At 35.6% G+C, this 24,905-nt stretch overlaps 1 protein-coding gene across 5 annotated transcripts in view; it reads left to right on the forward strand.

Moving 5' to 3' along the window:
• Window positions 1-24,905, forward strand: part of Pde1a (phosphodiesterase 1A) — a 385,391-nt gene that overhangs the window by 154,916 nt on the left and 205,570 nt on the right. For all 5 annotated transcript variants that reach the window (XM_076865510.2, XM_076865512.2, XM_077110267.1 and 2 more), the window contains 4 exons: window positions 9,588-9,770; window positions 15,062-15,128; window positions 18,500-18,616; window positions 19,391-19,531. In XM_076865510.2, coding sequence (XP_076721625.2) covers window positions 9,588-9,770; window positions 15,062-15,128; window positions 18,500-18,616; window positions 19,391-19,531 — 508 coding nt within the window. The remainder of the gene's footprint in view (window positions 1-9,587; window positions 9,771-15,061; window positions 15,129-18,499; window positions 18,617-19,390; window positions 19,532-24,905) is intronic.

A 24,905-nucleotide genomic window follows, 5' to 3' on the forward strand; every position in this document is an offset into this window, starting at 1 on the left:
CATTTCAGCATCACAAAGAGTGGTCAGAATGCAGCTACTTCTAAGACTAGGCAGGTTGATGGAAAATGCACATGGAGGCTGTGGTGGCCACCTGCTTCTGTGTGAGTACTATAAAGTAAGGGCCTGAGAAGTAGACGGGTACAGTAGGACAACCAAAACCAGCTGGCCTAACCCTATCATCCAAGGAGTTGAGAACTTCCAATTAAAACACAATGTTTTAGCCTTTTATGAAACTTATTAAAAGGTAGGAGAGGGTATGTAGTAGCTTATTCACCTGATAACAACTTTAAAATATTAATTGTGAAGTATTTGGAAGAAATATGCTCTACCCTGGGCCCATCAAATGGAACTGAATTAGCTTATTTAAATGTATCCTTTATATGAATAGTATGAACAAAAAAGAAAATTTCGAACTAGAGGAGCCACTTTCTCCTAATCATATCTAGCACTTGAAACTTAATAATATGTAAAATTGTGGACACTAATTGCCTGGAATAACTGTGTGGCTGCTTGGGTGTAACTATTTTCCAAGAGTCCACTGTGGACAGAAATATTTTCACTGACACAGAATTGTAAGAGTCAAAATCCCATGACCTCTCCTTCCGTGGCCGCCTCCTCCTTTACTTCCCTTTCCCTGCAAGCTTTCTAGTTCAAAATATAAGCCCTTTGGGAGATATGTCATCTGATTTCAAGAAAAATTTTGGAATATAAATAGCTCCTAAGGATCAGTTGATCACTGATCAGATGTGGAGCCAGTTTTCACAGTGCTCTGGTCCCCCTTCAATACACAGCCTGCTCTAGGAACCTCTCAATTGTGCTTTATTGACTCCAATGGGATTGAGAAAAATAGAGACAGCATTTTTTTCAGAGATCAACACTGATACATTTTATGTATACACTTTTTATCATTTCTTTCTATATCATGCACTATAAGAATTCCTAGGAAAATCCATCAATGATTTTGTTTTCGTGTTTTCTTAAACACAGTCTCCATTTCCTAAGGGTAAAGAATTATGCTCACTCTGCCTTCTAACAATAGAATGAAGAGCAATCAAACTGTTGGATATTTGAAAAGCAAAATTAATTATAACATTTGAGGTCCCATTTTATCAACTTACTTACATAAATCCCAGAGATAAAATGAAGACAAAATAGTCTTAGATATTTCAGGGACATCATCTTATGTAAACATCCCGATATTTCAACTCATCTTAAACAATTGTACAGGAAAATTGCAGATGATAATTCTGTCTATAAAATGTCCACATTGCATTCTAGTTCTCTTTCCTGCCCTGTGCAGCTTGATCAAAGGACACTTCAAAGGCCCGTGTGATGCTAAGAAATAGTAAGACAGAGTATAAGACAGGTGCCAGAGAAAGAGAGAACACAAAATAAGAGAAAGATGGAGGGGAGAAATGAGTGCCATTAAGTGTATCAATTTATTTTTTAAAACTTGTTTCAATTTAGATGTTATCCATCTTTCAACCTTTTTTTTTTTTTAATCTCCAAACTGGAATAATGATCTTGAGTCTGCTACCACTTACTAATATGTTCATTAGGCATTTCTTAGCATACTCTATTTGATAAATGAGCATAAAATTATTTGACAGAAATACTGGATTCCTTGGCTAGCAGCAGAAAAATAATGCAATTATTTTAAAATTCCTTAATGAAAAATATTGTAAAAAAATTCTTTTCCACATAAAATGTATGGGAAGCAAATAAGCATTCAGTAGACTCTATGCTTCTAATCTTGAATTTTGATCTTCTCCTTGGCTAATGATGTGCAGTACATGAAGCCTGGGCAGCAGCAATAAGCTGCAACTCCCAGTCAGTCATATACTCACAAGAGTGAAAAACTGATACTCTGGCTAAGTTAGAATATTTGGTAGATTAAATGCATTTCCAACTTAGAATATTTTCAACTTACAATGAGTTGATGTTTACCCTACCGTAAATCAATGAGCATCAACCTATATGTATCTCCCTCTACAACTTGTTTTTTTTTTTAAAGATTATACAGTTACTATTCAAGGGGAAATTAACCTAGCAGCACTGAGAAAGATGACAACATAAATTTCTCCCTTTACTGCTTCTTGTAAATCAAATGACACAAGACTCCAGACTAAAACTTCTACCATTTCCATTCTCACGCCACTCCCCAAAGGGTAATCACCTATCATAGCTGAGGATAAATATTTCTAGATATTTTCTAGTTATTTGATGGGAATATAACCATTGTGTGCTCTGTGCCTTGCACTATTTTGAATGTGGACAATATAACAGTGCACAAAAACAGACCAGCTCTCTGCTCCCAAGGTCTTTATAGTCCAGTCCACAGACTGTGATCACTAAATGAATGAACAAACCAGGACACTTGTGGTGTGACATCAAGTATTGAAAGTGCTGACGGCAGGACAAAGAGATGGAATTAAGGTGCTTACCATGGTGGGTTGATACATGACCAGCAAAGCCCTCTCCACCCAAATCCAGTGAGGAAATAACTTTTACCAGAATCTTGAGCAGAAAGAAAAGAGAGTGCAAAGACCCAGAAACAGAAGCAAACTTGGCTGCTTTGCCTACAGCAAGGAGGTCAGGGTTGATGGAAGAAAATGACCAACGGGGAACTTGTTACTAGATGAAATTGGAGACTTTACTTGACGTATGTAGGGCTTTAGAAGTAGACATTGACATGATCTATCTTAAACCTTTGATGTGGTGGCACACACCTGTAATTTCAGCAACTTGGGAAGCTGAGGCAAGAGAAGTTCAGGGTCAAATCCAGTCTTAACAATTTAGTAAGACCTCAAGCAACTTAGCAAGACCCTGTCTCAAAATAAAAATAAAAAGGGCTGGGTATGTGGCTCAGTGGTTAGGTGCCCTTGGATTCAATCCCCAGTACCCAAAAAAGGAAAAAATTAAAATCCTTCTGGCTGTGGAGGGAACATGAGACTGAACTATGTCAGAAGAAAGAGCTAAGAGGCCAGTTAGGAGACACTGCAGCAGGCCAGGAAAGGGATGCAGTTGGCTTCACCACTGATTCTTGTTGCTGGTGGGGATGCGAGATGGTACAGCCTCTTTGGAAGACAGATTTGAGAGAATTTTATAAAACTAAGCAAAGCTATTGTGTTCCTTTGTATTTACTCAAAAGAAGTGAAAAATCTGCTGTGAATGTTTGTAGTTTTATTCACAATTGTCAAAACTTGGAAGCCAGTAAGATGACCTTCAATACTAGAAAACATTTTTTAAAATGTAGTTTATCCATATTATAAAAACTAGTTCTTGTGCAGCAATAAAAAAGAAATGAATTATCAAGCCATAAAAAAAGACATGGAAAAATCTTGAATGCATATTCCTAAGTGATAAGCCAATTGACAAAGGTGTAGTTTTTTACCATATGATGATTCCAGGTTTATGAGACAAACTGAGAAAAGAAAAACTATGTAGACAGTAAAGAGATCAGTGGTTTCCAGGGACATGGAAAAAGGGGCTAGAAGGAGTAAGGAATACAGAGAATAGAGGGCATTTTTTAGGGTAGTGAAATTATCCTGTTTGATATTATAATGGTAGATACTTCATTATATATTTGTCGAAACCCACAGAATGTACAACACAGTGAGCCTTAATGGAAAGTACTGATTTTAATAGACAATCATATATCAATATTGGCTAATCAATTAAAACAAATGCACCACCAAAACACAATAGGCCCAAAATAGAGAAAATTGTGGAGGTGGGAGTGGACATGAGATAGATGAGAACTCTGAATTTTCAATTCATTATTTTTTTGTGAACCCAAATCTGCTCTAAAAAAAAAAAATCTATGAATTTTTTTTTAATAAAAAAGTGCTCAAGATTGTGGTTCTCAGGAAGATCAGAGCACAGAGTTCTTTAGAGAATAACACTCATTCTGAAAGAAAAAAAAAAATAGAAACTACTTGTCCAGAATAAAAAGGTCACAGTTGGCTGGCTATAAAGACTTCCCCCATTTCCCATACCAGAGTGGCAGAGATGGGTACATAAATGGTTGGAGATACTTAGAGACCATTTTGCAACTGTGCTATAGAACAGAGAAGGATCTTTGAAGAGCACACTTGTGGCTACCCATTTTCTGCCAGCCGAAGAGAAAGAAAGAGACTTCTAGTACACCATGACCCACATCCTGACACACCAAGGTTTCCTTCTTGTCTGCTGTATGTGTTTTCCCAGTCCTTCCCTTCAGACTTTTGATTCAGTAAAAAATATTCAGTAAAAAATATTGCTTACCCTAAGATAAGCAATAATAAATTTTAAAAATAAATTGAAAATGTACCAACACAGAATCCATAGAAAAATTCTATAAAATCAAAGTGAAAAAGAATGGGAAAACCATGAACAAAGAACCATGGCAGAAGAATAAAGGTATTTCCAAATGCTCACTGTAAATTTAAGAACAATGAAATGACCATTTCTGTACCAAAAAAAAATTAATAAATTTAATACCAAGAAATAGATAATGTAATACAAGGAGGAAAAATTAAAAAGGTGGGTATGCATAGCCCAGTAAGCAAGGGAAAAGGAAGACTCTTCAGCATAGAAAGAAAGCCACTCTTAAAGCTACAAATTTAGGAAAGCAAAGTGCTTTACAAATGAAACACTTTAAATGTAAATGAGTATAAATTTTCAAAATAGTTCCTAATTGTCTTCTGTATTTCAATAGTGTCTGTCATGATATTTTCTTTTTCATCATGAATTTTAGTAATGTGAGTTTTCTTTCTCCTTCTTTTCCTTAGGGTGGTTAAGGGTTTGTCAATTTTATTTATTTTTTCATAAAACTAGCTTTTTGTTTTGTCAATTTTTTGGATTGTTTCTTTTGTTTCAATTTCAATGATTTCTGCCCTGATTTTAATTATTTTCTGTCTTCTACTACCTTCAGTGTTGATTTGTTCTTCTTTTTCTAGGGCTTTTTAGATGTAATGTCAGGTCGTTTACTGACTTTTTCTTCGTTTAATGAATGAGCTTAATGCAGTGAACTTTCCTCTTAGCACTGCTTCCTAGTGTCCCAGAGATTTTTGATAAGTTGTATCTGAGTTCTGATTTACCTCTAAGAATTTTTTTATCTTCTCCCTGATGTCTTCTGTTATCTATGCATCATTCAATAGCTTATTATTTAGTCTCCAGGTGTTGGAGTAGCTTCTATTTTTTATTTTATTATTGATTTCTAATTTCATTCCATTGTGGACAGATAGAATGTAGGGTAGTATCTCTATTTTTTTTTTTTGTATTTGCTAAGACTTGCTTTGTGACATAACATATGGTCTATTTTGAAGAAGGGTCCATGTGCTGCTGAGATGGAATATTCTATATATGTCTATTAAGTCTAAATAATTGATTGTTTTATTGAGTTTCATGGTTTCTTTGTTTAGTTTTTGTTTGTAAGCTCTATCCAGTAGGAAAAGAGGTAAAAAACAGGACAAGAGGAAAGACAACATTACTCTAAAAAACAAACAAACAAAAAGAAAATAATAGACATGGAAACAAGATGAAAGAGACCCCTGATAGACATAACCTATTTCCCTGAAGAAGAGAAACAAACAAAAAGAACAGGAAAAAAAAATTGCAACAACAGTAATAAAATACCATTAGGACTTTGACTCATGGTGAAAAGGCATAATGAGTATAGGAAAAATGATGCCTAATATTCACTACCAATTAAGGCCTAGAAAGGTAATGAACTTAGAAAATGAAAGAGCACTTATGTATTGTGCTCAGTTAACTGTAACTCTTCCTGAGCTCAAAACATCATTCTTATAAGTCATTCTATTTTCCCCACAGCATCCACAATGGCCTCTTAGAAACATAAATCACATCACAGCCTGTTTAAGGCATTACAGAGGTTCCCTTGCAAATCTGGCAAAAATTCTTCAAGGGCTTGATATTAGCTGATTTTATCTATGTTTGACCCCTGCCATGATCTCCTTTCTTCTGGCTTAGTATACTCCAGTCAACTTTGGCCTCCTTTCTGTTCCTTAAGCAGCTCAGTACTGATTCTGACTGGGGCCTTTGCATTTTCCTTCTCCTGGAATGTCCTTCTCTCAGACTATCTAACATAGAATTCTTTCTCATTCCTCAGATCTTAATACCTTCCCTGACCATTTATCTAAAGTAGTGTTTCCTCTCATAATTATTACACCCTGTTGTTTTCTTTTTAATCTTTTTTCTTTAAAATAAACATATGAAGGGGACCATTCTAAGTTTTCAATTTTTAATCAATGCATAGGTTGACAAATAATTTGTCAACCTGAGAATTTAGATAATTTAGATAACGGTGTTTGGATTCATAATGACTAAAAAGGCATTGTAGTTTATTGCAAATAAGATTTTTATTACATTTTAAAAATGGAAATAGGGCTAGGTGTGGTGGCTTCATGCCTATTATCCCACAGGCTCAGAAGTTTGAGGCAGGAGGATTGCAAGTTCAAAGCCAGCCTCAGCAACTTAGCAAGGCCTAAGCAACTTAGCGAGACCCTGTCTCAAAATAAAAACTATAAAAAATGTCTGAGGATATAATCCCTGGTACCAAAAAAAGAAAAAAAATGGAAATAGGGTTTATATGCTCTCTTAAACAGATAGTAATGGAGATAAGCAATTGGTGTCTGATTTATAATTGACACTGGTAGTTACTACACACTGTTCATGAGTGATGGAGAAAGAGATTGACTTGAGGAATTGGCTCATGTGATTATTGGGGCTTGAAATTTGCAGGATATCTCAGCAAGCTGGAAATTTCAGCAGGAGTTAATGTTGCAGTATTGAATCCAAAGGCAGTCTTGGAGGCAGAATTCCCTCCTATTCCAGGTACCACTTTTTTCTTAAGGCCTTCAACTATAGATGAAGTTCACCCACATATCGAGGGTAATTAATCTGCTTTACTCAGTCCTAATTTAAATATTAATCACATCTTAAAAAAATATCTTCACAGTAACATCTAGATGAGAATTTGACCAAAGAACTAGATATCATAACCTATCCATGTTGACACATCAACTTAACCATCACAGAAGTGCCTATTAGTCTTCAATATTTGCTTTTTAGTTATACAATAGCATATTCTATGCTTCTTTCTTTGCACACTCACTACTTTTATTTCCATGCCCACTACTTAATCCATACCACTTTCTTCTCCTGCAATCTCATATATGCTCTTCTTCTCTAAATAAATAACCCAATGCACTAGGACTGAGAGTTGCCAGACTTTTGAATAACTATTGTTCTCACACCCAAATTTTCTCATGTTTGATGATCTGCCTTAGATAATTATGAGTTTTAGGGCGTATATTTTTAAGGTCACTAACATCAAATTTGCTGTAGAGGAATTGGCAACAATTTCCTCATGTCTATCATTCTACTCAGATGAGCTGACAAGAGAAGGCAGGAGCAGAATGCCCAGAGCATGGTGACATCACAGGGCTACAGCACAATGGTTCCTGTCCCACCTGCCCTGCTCTGTGCTTTATTTGATCACCACATAAGAGACAATAGAAATGCAATGAACTTTAAAGTAATGAATATTTTAAGTCACACAGTAGAGTATCTTCCTGAAATGGGCTGATGAATCTAGTTTCAAATGGGCAAAAAGGCAGAAAAAATAATTTACTTTGGATTACAATGTCGGCTTTTTAAGGGTAAATTAAAAACATTAAAACATAAGAACAGACAGAAAATTAAACATAATATAAAGTGAGTATTAATCAGTTTTAATACTAATTATATCTCTTTTATCCCCCTATGTGTACATGTAGTTTTGTAACTCCATCACTTAAGTTGTGCTTATTCTCTCATAAGGTATTTCATAAATGCATTCATGCTACTTAATGCCACAAAAATAAATGTTGGCAGATGACTGTCTTTCATATGTGTATAGGGGACAGTGACATATGGTCATTCAAAGGAACATAAAGATTTACTCTTTTGTATCTTCTGATCCTCTCTTTGGTCCATACTTGGCTGGGCCTTGTCATTGTTGCCCTTTGTTTTGTCCCTGCCCTGTTGATATGGTGTGTGATGTGTCCTTGAGGCTTTGGCACATGCTGCCATCTCTGGCTTCCTTCCCTCTATTAGCTCATAACCCTTAGCCCTTATTCTGTTGCAAAGAGATTCACCAAAGCAAATGGAACCCAAAGGTCAAAGCTAAAGTGTGCAAAAAAGAGCTCTAAGTTATTAAATTGGTACACTGACAAGAAAATAATCAGGTCAGATGACAGGCAGAGCTGGCCTGTGTTCTTCCTGGAGGCGAAGCTCTACTGCTCTGTAATGCCATTTTTGTGTTTTATGGAGAGTCCACATTCTTGCCAATTCAGATCTTTAGGAAGTTCTTGACTATTGAAGATGACAAGCCTTAAAATAAGGATGATTCCTTAGTTCTTCCTTCCATGACAGTTCTCACTACCCAGGCCAGGCAGCTTTATATAACTGGAGTTCATATGTGAGAGGGGTAGTGGTTTCAGCTACTGCTCACAGCCTCATGCACATAGTTCCCCATCAGATCTTTACTCGGTGTTGGCTCTTAACTGGAGATGCTTCTTCTACCTTGACTGGCTCAATCTCCTAAAATGAGCTTTCAAACTACAGTCAGTCCTTTGTTACTGTGAGTTCCACATCTGAGGATTTTACCAACTATGCATCCAAAATACTCGGAAAAAAAAAATTTTGTCCGTACTGAACATGTATAGACTTTTTTTTCTTGTCATCACTTCCTAAGCAACAAAGGAAAATATAACTATTTATATGGCATTTACATTGCATCTGGTATTGTAAGTAACATAGAGATGATTTAAAGTATCTAGGAAGCTATACTTAGGTTATTTGAAAATACTTTGCCATTTTATATAAGGGACTTAAGGATAAGCAGATCAGGGTATATTGAGGGAGAAGGTGTATCTTGGAACCAGTTCCCCAAGAATACTGAGGGATAACCATAATCCATTGATTTTCTTTAGTTAACATTTTTTGAACTTTTAAAAAATCTGTGGTGTTGATATCAGAAATAACATTTTAGAATACCTGAGTTTAACATTTTCCTAAAAATTTGAAGAACTTACTGATGAAATGGCATCTACACCTGTGAATGAATTTTGGAAACATCAAAGCCTTATTTAAAGAGCACATACTCTCTATACTATGTATATAAGATTGTTAATTATAAGACAACTTTTATGGTTTTGACCCCCCTCTTTTCTTTCCACCCAGTTGCTTCTTTTAATAGCAGACATCTGTTTATGAATTCTCTTCCCTATCTTTTCTTAGTTTTATTCATTATTGGAATGATATATTAACAGTCTAAGCCTCTTAATGGGTATCATTATACATCAATGTAAGGAGAGCTGCAATTGCTCACACCGATTAGTTCTTGCCTTTAGAAGGTGATGAATTTGAGAAATTAAGAGCTTCCCCAATGTTAACCCACATTTTTTTCTTTTTTTAAATAGTTCATAATAAGGACTAATGATAATAACTTGCTATTACTAAGTCTCATTGCAATGCTTGTTTTCTTGTTATTAGCTTTTCTTCATTTTTTTCTAACATTTACTGTGCATACATTTTTGCAGAAGACTGCTGGATACAGAAGATGAGCTCAGTGACATTCAGTCTGACTCAGTCCCATCGGAAGTTCGGGATTGGTTGGCTTCTACTTTTACACGGAAAATGGGGATGATGAAAAAGAAACATGAGGAAAAACCAAGATTTCGAAGCATTGTGCATGCTGTTCAAGCTGGAATTTTTGTGGAAAGGTAAGTAAAACTATTGGTATCTCAAGAAAATAAAATCTTAAAGGCAGTGAATATGTTCACTGTATCAAAATTATGAGAGACCTATATTGTATTCTTTGAGAAAAACGGTAACCATGACTTGAATGAACAGGTTAGGAATTTTGTGATGAATTTGCCTGTAACTAGATATTTTTGCCTTGGATGTATTATTCTTATTTATACTAAATTGACATGAAGACTGAAAGCAAAGCCCTTTGAATGACCATTCTGAAATGATTTTTTGTGCTTAACTGTTAAAAACTAGTCTAACATATAGCACATTATACAATTGATTTTGTCTGAATAAAATGTAATAGCTCATTTAAAAAATTCTGTATTGGGTAACAACCTACTTACCAAAGTCAAGCAGGCCTTTTTCTGCCATAAAGAGAAAAGAACTTCCTCTTCCCATCTTTCCATCATGGAAAGAAAATTCTCTCATTTTCACTTTTGAGAAGTTTTTCAACACTTGTATCACTGAAACAGGGTATTCAGTGGCTCCTACACCATGGAGTCAAATCACCAACGTTTTCATGTGAAACACAACATCATGTGACCCAGTTTTACATGCTTTTAACTTTTAAGAGCAAGATTTATTTATTTTTTCTAGGAAACAAGATGTTTCAGAAATAAAACTACAAATAGACCCAAAATAAAAATGCCCAACAAAATTGAAAAGTAGTTATCAAAAATCCCTTAGACTAACACATAAATAAATTATACATACAAAAAGATAATTTAATAGTTGAGAAACTAATGAAGTTGAAGAACAAAGTTTTTTTGTCAATGTACTTTAAGGGAGAACAAAACATTTTTCTTTTGTTTCTTCTAGATCCCACCTCCAATAAACATTCTAAACTTTAACTTTTCTGTGTTAAAGGAACAATGGGAATGACATTTGAATTTTAAAAATGTAAATAAGGGTACATACAAGGAGAAATACAGTGCAACTTAACCATGTATCATAACCACAGCTATGAAGCTTCTAATATCTCAGAATGTGAATATCACTCAAAATAGCATGCACTGAGTGATTATTCACTATTTTGCAAATTTTTTAACCATACCTAATTAGCTCAGGTAAAGGATCCCTAAAAATATTCTGAATAGTTTGGTGATATAACAACACCCTCTTCGGTGCATAAACTTATTTCAGTTCTCCCAGGTTGGACCAGAAGTATGAGGGAAATAGGCAGGGATGAGGAAAAAGAATGTCTATAACCATATTCCTGTTTTTTCAAAACAACTTATGCATATATGTGACGGTTATTGATTTCCCAGAGCACCAAATTTAAAAAATCTAAATAGAATTTCAGGAAGTTAATAAGAGTGTCACAGATAAAAGAATATGTTTAATTTACTAAAGAAATATATTTTGTCTTCTTTGCTTAAGAAAAAATTGCAGAAGTTGGAAAACTGTAAATAAATGCCAACTGTGGATAAAACCAACTGAATTTGCATTTCTATTCAAGACAAGATTAAGAAAAATTCAGTAAAATATATTGACATGCCAAATTTCCATTGTGTGTGCTACTTAAAACAAATTTTATTTTATAGCATATAAAAATATCAAAATGTGTATATAAGCTCACTAAATCAATAAGCAGTTTGGAAACTAATGAGGAGCGCATTTAGAAATGATATCTTTTAATCACTGCTGAATCCCCATTAGTAACATGTTTATCTTGAATTTTCAAAAATATTTCTCTTTAATCCTAAAAAATTAGCCGCCTCTTTGAAGTTTTGTTGCTTTCTCCTCTAAGGCTTCCCTGCCAAGATTTAATACCTCAGCAAGTCCTGGTAATTAGTAACCTAAATGTGTCCTGATTCACTACTCATTTCCTCATCTCTACTCTGACATCTCCAATCCACGCCTCCACAACCTACCATCAGAAACAGGAAGTAGCTTTCTAACTGGGCTTCCCTCTTCCTCTCTTGGGCTCTCCAAACAACTCCTCTCACAGTGATGTTATAAAATAAAAATTATCTCTGTCACTCTTAAGGTACAAACCTTTGGATGATTTCCTATTTCACTTGGTAATGGGACCTCACTTGACCAGACACCTCTTTCTTTCTAGCCTCATCTGTTGCTGCCCTCATCCTTGTCCAAACATCTCTACCAGCCTTGATTTCAATTCCAAGCACATTCCTAAACTCTTTCCTTCCTTGGAATCCTGCTAAAAATGATCCTCCCTGCAATCCTATGGGGCCCATTCTGTCTTTCCAGATCATTCTCTGATCCCTCTGGATTCTGGTCCTCCAGCACTACTCCAACCAGGAATTCACCTCATGACACCTATTACTATTTCTAATCATATATTGCTTCTTATTTTTTTGTCTTTCTTCACCACTTATATAAACCTCCCAAAAGCAGCAAGAATGTTTCCCTTATTTTCCACTCAATAGTCCACTGTTTAACACGGTGTTTGGCATAAGATAGGGTGTTTCTTTTTAAGGTTTTGAATTATATTTTATAATTATAGTAAAAACTTCCAAAATCAATGCATCATATTTTCAATTGGACTTTACCACCTGGAGGATCCCAGGAAATTCATTATCCTTTTTCAGAAACTTGTGATATATCACCTATCTACCAAAGCACAAGGAAACCAGATTAAGGTTCTTCCCACGCTCATTCTGATTCCAGGAGAAGTCATCTTAATTTCCATCTGATTTTCTATTTCTAATTTTCTATCATAGAATTCTATTCCTGATTATAGAATTAGAAATGTGTGATAAAGAGGAAGTTTGTCTCTTTAGAAGGACAATCTTTCTTTACGTTCCATGTGGTGATAAAGTACATCCGTAAGTCTTTCTTTATAGTTCATGTGGTGATAAAGTATACTGATACTCATTTCTCAACCTCTTCCCAGTCTGAGAAACTCACTGGCACCAGAGTTCCCAATGAGCCCAGGGAGCTCTGAATGATGTAAGGGTTGGAACCAGAGGGACTGGCAGCAGACTGATGAGAGCAGCTATAGTAATAGTAATACAGGCTTTCTTGTATGGAGTCTTTATTAGATTATGAAACACATTTACACCCTTTACCCGCCCCACACACACAAATCCTTTTGCAAATAAGTGGCATTAAATAGCATTCCAAAAGTCTTACCACCAGTCAGCAGCTAACTCCTGATTCAAAGCACATGTTCTCTTTGCAGGGACATTCCTTTCCCTGAGATGATTTCACATCACTTAATGTCTTAAAATTTCTTATTCCTGATTGGTTTTTCTACTGAACCTTTCCCTATTGACCACATTTTCATTTCTCCAGCACCTGTTTTTTAGAAATACTAACTAGAAAAATAGATAGAAAAGACTGTTTCCCACAAAAACAAACAAACAAAACACCCACAACCAGGGATCCTTATTAGCAGTAATTATTTTCTAGATCTTTTGTGGTGTGGTTTGTACCTTCCTTGCTCTGGAGGATTAGAATAATTATAGCTATCTCAATGGAGTAATTAATATAAGTATTTTTATTTTTAAACTGCTCTTAAATATTTCAATAGAGATAATGGGTAAGACTAATTATTATACCCACACCCAAAATAGTTTACAGTTTTTTAAAATAAATGTAAAATTGAAACACAAAAACAAAATAACGAGGTGAGGTGTCTGGAATAAAGTGAGAAGATATTTTTATAAGAAAACAATCTAGACTAAAGAGACAATTAAACAAAATATCTTCATTCTGAGTTTCCAAGAAGTCAAGATTTAAAAGAAAAAGATGATGAATTACTTGGATTTTTTCATCTTTTAAAAATGGATGATTTATATATAGAAACTGAGTAACATGTCTTCCAGATTTTTAATATAAAGTTCATTGATTAAAAAGGTTAGTATCTTCCATAGTGGTTTTACAAAAAAAAAAAAAAATGTATGATGTTTTCCTCAACAACTGTTTCTTAAATTTAGTGTATATGTCATTATATTTAATTGAATTATGGTGGTTGTTCAGGCATTTTGCAGGGGGGGATTTTGTGGAGGATTTATGTATCTTTCATGGTCCCAAATGAAAGTCAATCGCTATTTTGTCACACTAGGGTATCTTCTTTTTTTGGTGCTGATAATCAAACCTAGGACCTTGCGCACATTCATGCAAGGCAAATACTTTGCCACTGAGATATATACTTCCAGCTCTGGTGTATGTCAGTTTGGTTGCTTATCAGAAAAGGAAAACTCAAACCAATTACTGGTTAGTAAAAACATTCTTGTTATTGATAATATTATGGAAATGGAAAAAAAAATGGTTGTCTTTTTGAATCATCTTTCTTTAATATTGGATAAAAATTTGAACAAGCTTAGGTAATTTTTGTCAATATAATCTCCTCCAATATCCTTAACAACAACAACAAAAAATAATTCCTATGTAAATTATGATGATGGGACCAAGGCAAAGGACAGGTAGCTGATTATGAAAGAAAAGGAAATAGGTAGATAGCACTCCTCATCACCTGGTTGCTAACCACCTTGGGGGAGAGAAAGGATCACATTTTCCAACATAAGTAACTGTCCCCTGGATGGCTCTCTTCCTGCCTTTTTGATCACCATGTAGGCATAGGTGGGATGGGAGGAGGGAGCATGAGCAAAAAGGAAATCTAAAATCTATAAAAGGGGCAGGACACCGCCACTCCCTGGGGCACCAGCTCTGGACCCCTTTCTCTCCAGAGGAATTCCCCTCCCCCCCACTCGTCTATCCTTTAGAAACATCTTGTTTTCTTGCCTTAGTGTTTTTGGGTGTTCAATCTTCAACACCAGGGGAACGGGACCCGATCCTAATTTTCAAGACGAGTTTCAATGATAGATATTTCCCCCCTTGCAATTTCTATTTTGTAAGAAAATGAAAGCAAAAATGTAAAGTAAATATTTTCATGACATTCAGCTTCCACTCTAAAAATTTTGGAATATAAATGCACATAAAAATAAGAACTTGTGTTGTTGTGAATGTGGCAGTGTGTTAGAAAGCGTAGCTGCACATGCAAACAGTTCATCTTTTAATTACATGAAATTCAGGGGAAGCTATCTTTACATGAAAACTAAAATCACATTAAATTTTACAGGGTAGTTGTGAGTAGACAAAATGCTGTTGTTCTATTACACTGTAGACACATAAATGGTGCCTGTAGTTAACACTGTTGCCACAAAGGGAATCTGTAACTAATGATAAAAGGTAAGCAAATTATAAGTAATTGTTTCCATTGCATTTAAGGAAGAGATGAAAACTTGAAGCAAGTAAATCTTATACATACATTTATTTTTGTCTTTTTTAGGATGTACAGAAAATCCTATCATATGGTTGGTTTGGCATATCCAGCGGCTGTCATAGTAACATTAAAGGTGAAATAATTTCAATTATTTTCATTTATAAAATATTCATTTAAAAAAAGTCTTATTAAAATGGCTGAGAGAAAAAATGAGAGTAGGCCTTTGCTGCAGCCTGTATGTTGGAATGTAGAAATTATTTTAACCATTTACAAAAGGTAATTTGTTCCAGATCATGACTCTTTGTAGACTTACATGAGGATTGATTTACATTAATGAACTATATCAATGCACATATATGCATGCGTGTGTGCACATATGTGTATGATTTTCTTTTCTTCATATTTTATTTAATTGGATCTTGAATTCCATTTTGAGATGGCACTAGTATTTGTCAGAACATACATGTTTTTTGTTACATATATATTATGGAAGCCTTAAATACATTACAAAAAAAAAAAAAAAAAACAACCAAAAGATGTTTTAGTCAGCTGTGTTTAAAAGATACAGAAGAAAAGTATTTAAAATTTTGGACCTGAGAAAATGCAAAGTATAAGAGAAAAATTGAGGGGAAAAAAAGAAATTCTTTTTTCTTGTATCTGGCTTCTCCTGAGAATACCCTGTTCAGAGGTGTAATTGAGGTATTGTATGTGTTAGAAATAACTAGAGATGACACTCTGAAAGGAGAAGCTGGCGGCTCTCTTGTCTGCGTTTCCTGTGTGTGGGCATGCGTGTGCACATTTGTCACAGATGTTATTTCTACAGAGGCATTTTGTAGGATCCTCTGCTGAATTCTTTATTTATTTCTGACTCTTAATTTGGTTGGAGAAAGTAACTTTGTCTTCTAAAACTACTCCATGGTACTGTTAACCAAGAATTTATAACATAATGGCAGCCAGTAAAACCTTGGACTGCTTCATTTCTACATACTATACTCCTTTCCTATTTTAAATTTGTATTGCTTATATTTGTGTTTTAATTTCCTCTGTGTTTTCTTCTCTGCCTCATATTAGATTCAAATCTTATTAATTAAAAAGGTAGTTCACTTTCCTTGGATGTTTTAAAATAGAATTATGTTCCTGAAACTATAGTACAGACAAGTATATAACTAAAATGTCACAGTAGAATATACTAATTATTCCTGGGTTCTGAAAAGATATTGCTTTCCTGTTATTTCTTCTACCATGTTCAAAGAAATTCCTTATTTTTATTTTATTTCTTTTTAAAAATCTTTGCCTAAAAACCAACTGAAAGTATGTTGGCATAGGAGAAGGTATCAGTTTTTTCTGAAATAGGAAATTAGTAAAAACATATGCACTAAGAGGTTGAGGGAAGAACTGTCACCAAGTAAAGAATATTTTAGTTAAATAATTTATTATCTTAGAAACCTCCTTGTCTTGTTTGTTCTCAATGTGACAGTGCAGGAGGGAAGCATCTACAATGGTTTACAAATGCAAATCATCATTGTTTATGAAACTCCCCAAGAAACAGAGCTAACACAGCAGGAATCCCTGGTTGGAACTCTAATAGCTGCCTTGAAAGAGTCTGAGCTAACTATTCCTTGTTAGCTTTGGAATTTGATAAAAGATTTCTTGGCCTCCTTTGAGCTTTACTGATGGTAAAAATCCTTCTAACAGAAACTTTAGAGATTTTTAATTTACAAAGAGATAAAGCAAGTGTTTGGGGATCAAACTAGAGCCAAATGGAAGATAAATAACAATGGCAGACAAGAAAACCAAAAGGTATTTCATGGGTGTTTGGTTCCAGGGAGATTGAAAGTACCATTTGAGGCTGTTACTGTTATGTTTTCAAAGGAGACCTTTTTTAAAAAGACTGGTGAAATACTTCTTATCAGATTTTCAGTTTAGTTTAAGCATGTTACAGCACCTACAGTTGGCTTCCTTAAGAATGTTAAAATGTTAAATGAATGAAATTCTAAAAAGTGCCTACTCAAATGCAAAAATTAATGCATAGCTTAAAGGTTGCCTATTTATTGTTCAGTACCAAATCTACTGCGTGTGTGTATATAAACACTGTCCTTTGCTAATAGTTCCGGATCATCTTTTGAACTGAATTTTGTGCTTTAGTTTTTGTTTGTATGTTTTGTTTTTAGAAAAATATGAGATAGCTAAAGTGGTTGATTCCTCCCCCGCCCCCCACTGTCACTGTATTTTCCCAGTGCACCTGCTTCCCTACAAGCTTGCCTGTTTCCCTACACATTGCAAGAAATAACACCAATTACTATTCTCCTCCTCAATTAGCGGGCCCACTTCCTTTTCTTACCATCAGTCCCTGGAGAAAAGTATAACTGGGTCAGCTTAAGTCAGAAGGAGTAATAACAAGGTAGTGTGCTCTCTTCCTCCTGTGGTATTTGTATCCTGCAAGAGGAGAGAAGTTATCAAAACTTCTAGCCTAATTACTGTTACAGGGTGGTGGCCTTCCATGAAACTGAGGCAGCACAAATTACCCTCTTTAAGCTCCATTTCTTGTGATCCAGTCAGAAAGATTTCAGACATATTGCTCAGAGTAACAGGCATGAGTTTATTAGAAGAGATGGGAAAAGTAGGAAGGGGACATTCTCATGGGAGAGAGTGGGTCCTCTCCCAGATAAGACTGTGTGCCTATCCTGCACTCTAGTTTTATTGGGGATCCCAGAGAAGTTTCCAGAGAGTCATGCCCAGGTTCACCTCTTGAAATTTGACTGACCACAGGATGACATCAGACCTTTAAGTCCCCACCGCTATAAAAATTCTAGGTCACTTTGGCCCATGCTGACCAGATTCTAATTGGCTTCTTTAGCACAAAATCTTCCAGATTTTATGGCTAAGAGGAATTATCTTAATCTCTCTAAGTTCTAGGATCTGGCCTGTGAAACGGTCACAAAAGTAAGGGTAACTTAAATTCTTGTTATCAACATTATTTTATTATTTCAGGACTGCATTTCTTCTGTAGGTAATAGGTAGTTTGCTGAGGAATGTGACATATCTTGTCCTCTTAAGCCAGGCAGAGATGTAGATAAATTGTTTCTTGGAAAAGAAAGCATGTGGGGTGAGCACAGTGGACCCATTTTGTAGAATTATTCCCTTAACCATTCACATCTGTCTGTCCCCTATCATTACTAACTATAATGCTGAAATTCCAAGCAAAGCAGCAGGTGGGTGGGAAGGGGGAAAAATTTGGTCTATATTCCCTATATTCTTCAATTGATATCACCCATATCACTAGCAATTCTACTTCAGGACAGGACCCAATCTGGGAAGATGTTTTATGGCAGGCATTTTGGCCTCACATTTTGTGACCCCGGTGATATCATACTCTGGTAAAATCCAGTTTGACATGCTGAATTGAAATATGACCTGCTGCCTAATCTCTCAAATAATTTTCCATACAAAACCACAGAACTATATGATATTGTCACCTAATATATTTACTCTATTTTTTTATAGGATGTCGATAAATGGTCTTTTGATGTCTTTGCCCTAAATGAAGCAAGCGGAGAGCATAGCCTGAAGTTTATGATCTATGAACTGTTTACCAGATACGATCTTCTCAACCGCTTCAAGGTCAGAAGTGTGGAAGGAAAGTGACATGAAGTACCTTTAGAATCAGCTATTTGAATAATAATGAAAATATAGAACACTGATTAATTAATTCACTTTAGAATGTTTCTAGTTAACAGGTACAGATCTAAGGTTGAATTCACCACATTATGAAACTATTCTCTGGCTCCATTGATCACTCACAGAACACCCATATGGGGATTGGAAGTTATATCTTAAAGAATTAAGACAGATCTTCAGTGTTCCTAAAACATAGTAATCCTCTATTATCAGCTTTTCTTACACTGATTTGGAGCCATCTAAGCAACAGATTAGAGTTAGGACTTCTGAGCAGTCTGCTGCTGGCCTTTAACTTTCCTGTAGAACCATGGCATTGTTGGAGATAGAAAGTGCTGGGAAATTGTCTATTTTAATGCCTTTGTATTATAGATTGGAAAACTAGGCCTTACAGATTATAATTGAAAATATTTTCCCTTTCAAAAACAAATTGTTTTCCTTGACTCAGGAAGATATAAAAATGTAAACTTATATAGTGTGGGTTAGACCATTTTTTCATCCATGTGCTTTAAATACTTGGGGGTTAGATTACTTCTCAGGATTGAAAACTAATATGTTAACGACGTGTGTGTGTGTGTTTTTTTTTATAACAATCCAGATTCAACTTAAAGAAATTACTGCCCACATCTGACTCACTGTGTTTATCCAAAACCCTGTGCTCAAGTTGATATAGTGCCACTCTTGAGTCCAAAATATAACCATATTTATCACTTTCCACAGATTCCTGTTTCTTGCCTAATTGCTTTTGCAGAAGCTTTAGAAGTTGGTTACAGCAAATATAAAAATCCTTATCACAATTTGGTACATGCAGCTGATGTCACTCAAACTGTGCATTACATAATGCTTCATACAGGTATCATGGTAAGAATGCTTTTATAATAACTTTGTTAGTTTGGAGACATTATATTCCACTACTGAGAATTTCTCTTGTTTCTTTAATGCCATAGAAGTTTTATTAAATGTAATAATCTTTTAGAATTTTGAGGTTGAGTTATTTTTCAAAACATATTTTATCTCAATGAAAACAAGACATCTAGAGGTAAATAAAAATATAATGACTTTCCAAAATTTGGACTAGAGAAAATTTTTGTGAGAACATCTTCAGAGTAAAAGAGAACTTTTCCCACATTGTCTCATTTTCTCAGAAACTAACATTTGGAGTTTTTTCTGTTACATTGCTAATCACAGTCAAATATTCAGAAGGATTTGGGGAAATTATTCATGTAAATTTTTCCAAATGCCCTTTCTTCTTTGCATTTTAATGAATCAATGGATAAGTGAAGAAATGATTCAGCAATGCAAATCCTAGGATATCAATGAGTGTAAGACAGAAAGTCTGATACTGCTTAGAATTTCTGTAAAGTCTTGGAGTTGAAGATGACTCCCAGAAAGTGAAAAGTGAGAAATAGGACTTCTGAAGGTGCCAAATTGAGATGAATTCAACAGGATGTGGGTCATGTGAGTATAATGGGGATTTAGAGATGCTGCTTTTGCTAAAAACACTGACTCTTCATTTGAGCCTGCTGATGCCCAGTGGGTCACTAAAAGCAGGATAAAACTTGGCATCTCTGCCTTTGTTATTACCTTAAATCTTGGTTCATATCCCTGCTGATTCTACACATAGGCATGTTAATCATTTAAGGAATACAATACAGGGTTTATTAGCCCTAAATTTATCTAATGTACCTTATCCCCCTTCAAGACTGAAGACATTAAAATAAGATAACTTGGATATTTTCAAGATTTTCAAGGACATTCAACTGCTTGGAGTGCTTCCTAGAAGTCTCTAGTCGTTGCCCTAAATCTGCAGTCTCTTAGACTCTAGAAACAGCAAAACATCACAGATCACCCCACGATCAGATTGCCCCACTAAGTGGGATCAATTGCCCTATTATAGGAATTGAGGCTATCCCACTAAAGTAGGAACAATTATCTCGTGGAAACCAGATTGCCCCTTAAAAGAATAAAGCCTTCTCCACAGCAACCGCACAGAACTAATCTTTAGATAATGATCAATCAGACCATGGCCCGAGCAGGATGATATACTCTGTCAGTTTTACAAAGCCTCAGCCATACAAGCCCCCATTCCTTAGCTTTGTTCCCCTTTCCTATGAACTTCAAAGTTTCTGTCAGACCCTGGAACAGATATTTGATCACTGTATCTGTTCTTCCCATTGTGGCATGCTGATTAAAATGTTTTTCCTGTCCTTTACCTTTATCATCTGATTAGCATATTAGGGTGAGTGACTGAGCTTAGTCTCATATTGGTATTATAAGAGCTGGGGCCTTTCCCCAAGGACTTGGTTAACATGAGGACACCAAATCAGAGTCTTCTTGATTTCTCATGAGCCAATACAGGCTAAAATGGTACCATAAAATTCCCACAAATGGATTATTTTACCAAATCCCATAATATGCATTACCTGTCTGTTTAGAAATCAGAAGCTAAACTATTTATATTATCAGCAACAGTAATTGGTATTTGGTTCTATGAGACTTGGGCTTTTTGAGGCCCAGAGAACCTCAATAACTTCATCACTCTGTATCATAGACTATATCCTAACTTGATCTCAAGCAAATTCTCTGGGGCTTTAGCAGAGACTCCTAAAGATCTTGAAAACTTATAACTTGTGCAGGATTCTCTAAGCTTTAGCATATGCAGAAAATTTACATCATTATGGCATTCCCCCATCCCAAGAAACCAGCTATGATGTTTACTACAGTAACAATCTATTTACTAGGATTCCTCCAACAGTTTACAATATGATTACATTTTGATTACAATATGGTAATCAAAGAAATTGTTCCTCATTTTCTTTGCCTCTTAAATGGTGTAGATCCTTTAATGCCTTGTGCTGAGATCCCATTCCTGCCCCATGTTCCAATATATCTACTGCGAAAAACAAGCCGAAAACCACCAACAACAGAAAAACCACTCCAAATCATAATGATTTAAAAAATAATTTGTTATTGTCTCTTAAGGCTCTGTGGTTAAAAGATTTCCAACTAGGAGGCTCTCACTGGGTGTCCTTCATGTGATTGTGGCCAGCTAGCAACTGTGACTAGAGACATCTGAAACCAACACTGGGCATGGCATCCAGGATGGATCAGTTATAGGACGGGTAGTTTGTATGGCTATTGGCTGGGAGCTCAGCTGGGAATTAAAGGAATTTTTTGGAATTTTACCACAATTTCATTCAAATATATATTCTGTGACAAATTTATCTTTTTAAAAGTAGTGTATTTGAATTACTTTATGTTTCTCTTTCTGGTATGCATGCATGTGCATGCTAGAAATTCTTTTAAAACTTTTTGGCTTTTTTGAAAAAGTTAACTGAAAAACGACACATTAAATGTCACTCGAAAATGTAAAATGAACTGATTAGATTTCCTCAGAACAAGATGGACTGAGTAAACGATGCCTACATCAGTAAATACACTATACGCTTAATTATAAAGTGAAATTAGAAAATGCATGCCATTTAGGGCTGGGAGGTAACTAGAATTTCATCATCTTAAAATATGTTTCCCAAGAACATTTTGTTTTGTTTTGCTTGCCACAAGTGTGAAGGGAGCTAAATGAAAGTCTAATTTAACTTTAGAATCTCTGGTCTGAAGGTAACATTGGAAAGACAGGAGGAAGAGATGTCATATTAATGGGTAAATAGAGAAATTTAAGTCCACAATGTGACTTCACCCTCAGATTTACAAGGAAGATTTGCTGCAGGACATAATAAGCCATTCCATCTTCTCTGGAAGGCTGAGGAATCCGGCCCAGTCCTGGCATCACGCCGAGAGAGCTGCAGTCATTAGTATAGATCACATAGTCTCTTTCTGAGAAGGCCTCGGCTTATCAAACAGAAATGTAACTTCCCCAGCTTTATCAGGATTGGCATAGAAACCTGTTCCTAATTTTATTCATCCTTTAGCAAAAATGTATCAGTGGGCTTTTTACATGCCCATTAGTCTGCCCATTGCAGAAATAGTCTGGTGGTAGACTTTTAGTGTTTCCCAGGGTCAGGAAAGTGCATTTAAACTACAAAGAATGGTGAGAAATTTCACAATAGGTGGTGAAAGGGAAAGCAGAATGAATTCACAAATGTGTTGACTATTTTGTCAAAACCAGGTATCACTGCCAGCTTGACAGTTTTGGGAAAGTTATTCTAGTAAGCTTTTCTCTAGATGAAAAGATGGTAGGTAGTCAGTGAATATTAATTTTCTTACATGTGAACGTGTTCGTTCTTTGATGACAAAGCATTTCAGAAATATTCTTTTAATTAAAACTCTTCAGTCGTTTCTCACCACCTGGATTTGGTGAGGAGAATACTGGGTCACTCTAGTGTTTTTAGTTGATGTCCTGCTATTTCAGGACGGCCCAACCAGTGTGGCATGTATGGAGCACTTCAGTAACAGCCTGACACTGTCAGGTGACTAATGCATATTGTCATCTGCAAGGTATTCCAAGGACTGCAGAATGGTGTCTGGAAAGGATTGTGAGAAAGCCATTGTCTTCCTGGTTTGTTAAAAGCATAAGGGACACCCGGGAGCCTAAGAGCTGACAGTATAGGAGAGGCTTGACATTAGTACGACCACTTGCCTCCTTTTCTCTCCTTTTGTCATATGAATAACTTGTGGCCCTGAGCCACAGTGACAGTGATGTGCAAAAACTCAATCCATTTGCTAAAGAGCTAATGGTTTATGGAGTGCTGCCAAACTACCTCTAGCTGTCTCTTTAAATATGAAATCATCCAAGGACCTTGACCAGGGAACACTTGCATTTGAAGGCTCTTGGCACTTTGCTCTAATACTCAGAAGAGAGAGATGACTTGAAATCTATTTCTTTTAGAACGTGTACTCCATTGATATGCCCCAAAGCAGTCTCCCATACTTTGGAATGACTCAATTTTACTCTGATCAGTCTACAGAAAATGTGGTGCTATGTCCCTACTGTGCAAAGTATGTAGAAATTCTCTCCTTCTACGTGGCTTCCCATATAACAGTTTGGTAGAGTGGAAAGGGTGTGGGCTTGGGAGGCAGCCAGACAGATTTGAAAGCATGCTCTGCCACTTCCTAACCAGCTAGCTTTCTACTTGGTTCCCTTATCACTTAAATGTAGTTTAAGATACTGATCACCATACAAGAAGAGTCATTACATCTTATTTGTAAAGCACTTAACCTACAGTCAGAAACAAATAGCTATCAACACATACCCTTATATTATTATTTTAATATACTAGTTTGCTGGTAAATGACAATTAACTACCTTAGGCTAGTCAAAGGGATAGGAAAAAAAGGTGTCTATCCCTATAACTTCAGGCCAAAAGAATTTCTATTTTTCTTTTAAGACATAGTAGAAACTAGGAAATCAATGTGATCCTCTGACCTGAAATTCTCCCCACCCTGTGTAAACACAGGGATACTGTTCTATCACATACACATACAAAGTAATTCAGATAGGAAAATTATAAGTCTTAAGGCCTAATTAGATTTTGCCCATTTATGTATTGTTAAATTAGTTAAAAATTCTGCTTTTGAAACCTCATGTGTTCAGTATGCTGCCTCCTTCAGGAGTGCATGCTATTGTGATTGACAGAAGGAGCAGAAACGCTGGAGTCAATGTTAGTTTGAACTTCTGCTCTTTCACTAAATGTCTATGTGACCTTTGGCTGCATGGATATCGATCCAGTTCCTTAGGATTCAGTTTTGTGGAGTGCAATGTAAGGATAAAAATATTTACCTAGCATATGGTAAATAGGAGGTTTACAAGAATTCAATTATACCATCTTAAGTATCTGTTAAGTTGGTTCCCACCTTTTCTGTCATCATTACTTACACACCTAGTGACAGTCAGTTCCTCCTTGTGATATAATTTGAGGATGTAGAATTAGTCTATCTGAGCATTTCTCCAGCAAAATGCAACCTTGACACTGTAATAGGACAATGTCTCTATTACTCAAGGCTCATCATTTTGACCCCTTGTTTCTGTCCACTGGGAATCAAAAGAACCTGGGTTTTGTATGGACCACTGTTCTAGATGGGAAGAGTGGTATGATTCATGCTTTCTAGATTGTGAATTATTTACAAAAATCTATGAGTCTAACCATCCATTTTTTGAGTTACAATGTCATCAGACATCAGCATAAAATAAATGAACAGCTAAGGAGTTAATAATCAGTCCAAAATTCTACTTTTACTGAAACCTAAAAGATGTGATTCTCAATTAAGTGTGAAAGTT

The sequence above is a fragment of the Callospermophilus lateralis genome, chromosome 9, assembly GCF_048772815.1.
Source record: "Callospermophilus lateralis isolate mCalLat2 chromosome 9, mCalLat2.hap1, whole genome shotgun sequence".
Lineage (NCBI taxonomy): Eukaryota > Metazoa > Chordata > Mammalia > Rodentia > Sciuridae > Callospermophilus > Callospermophilus lateralis.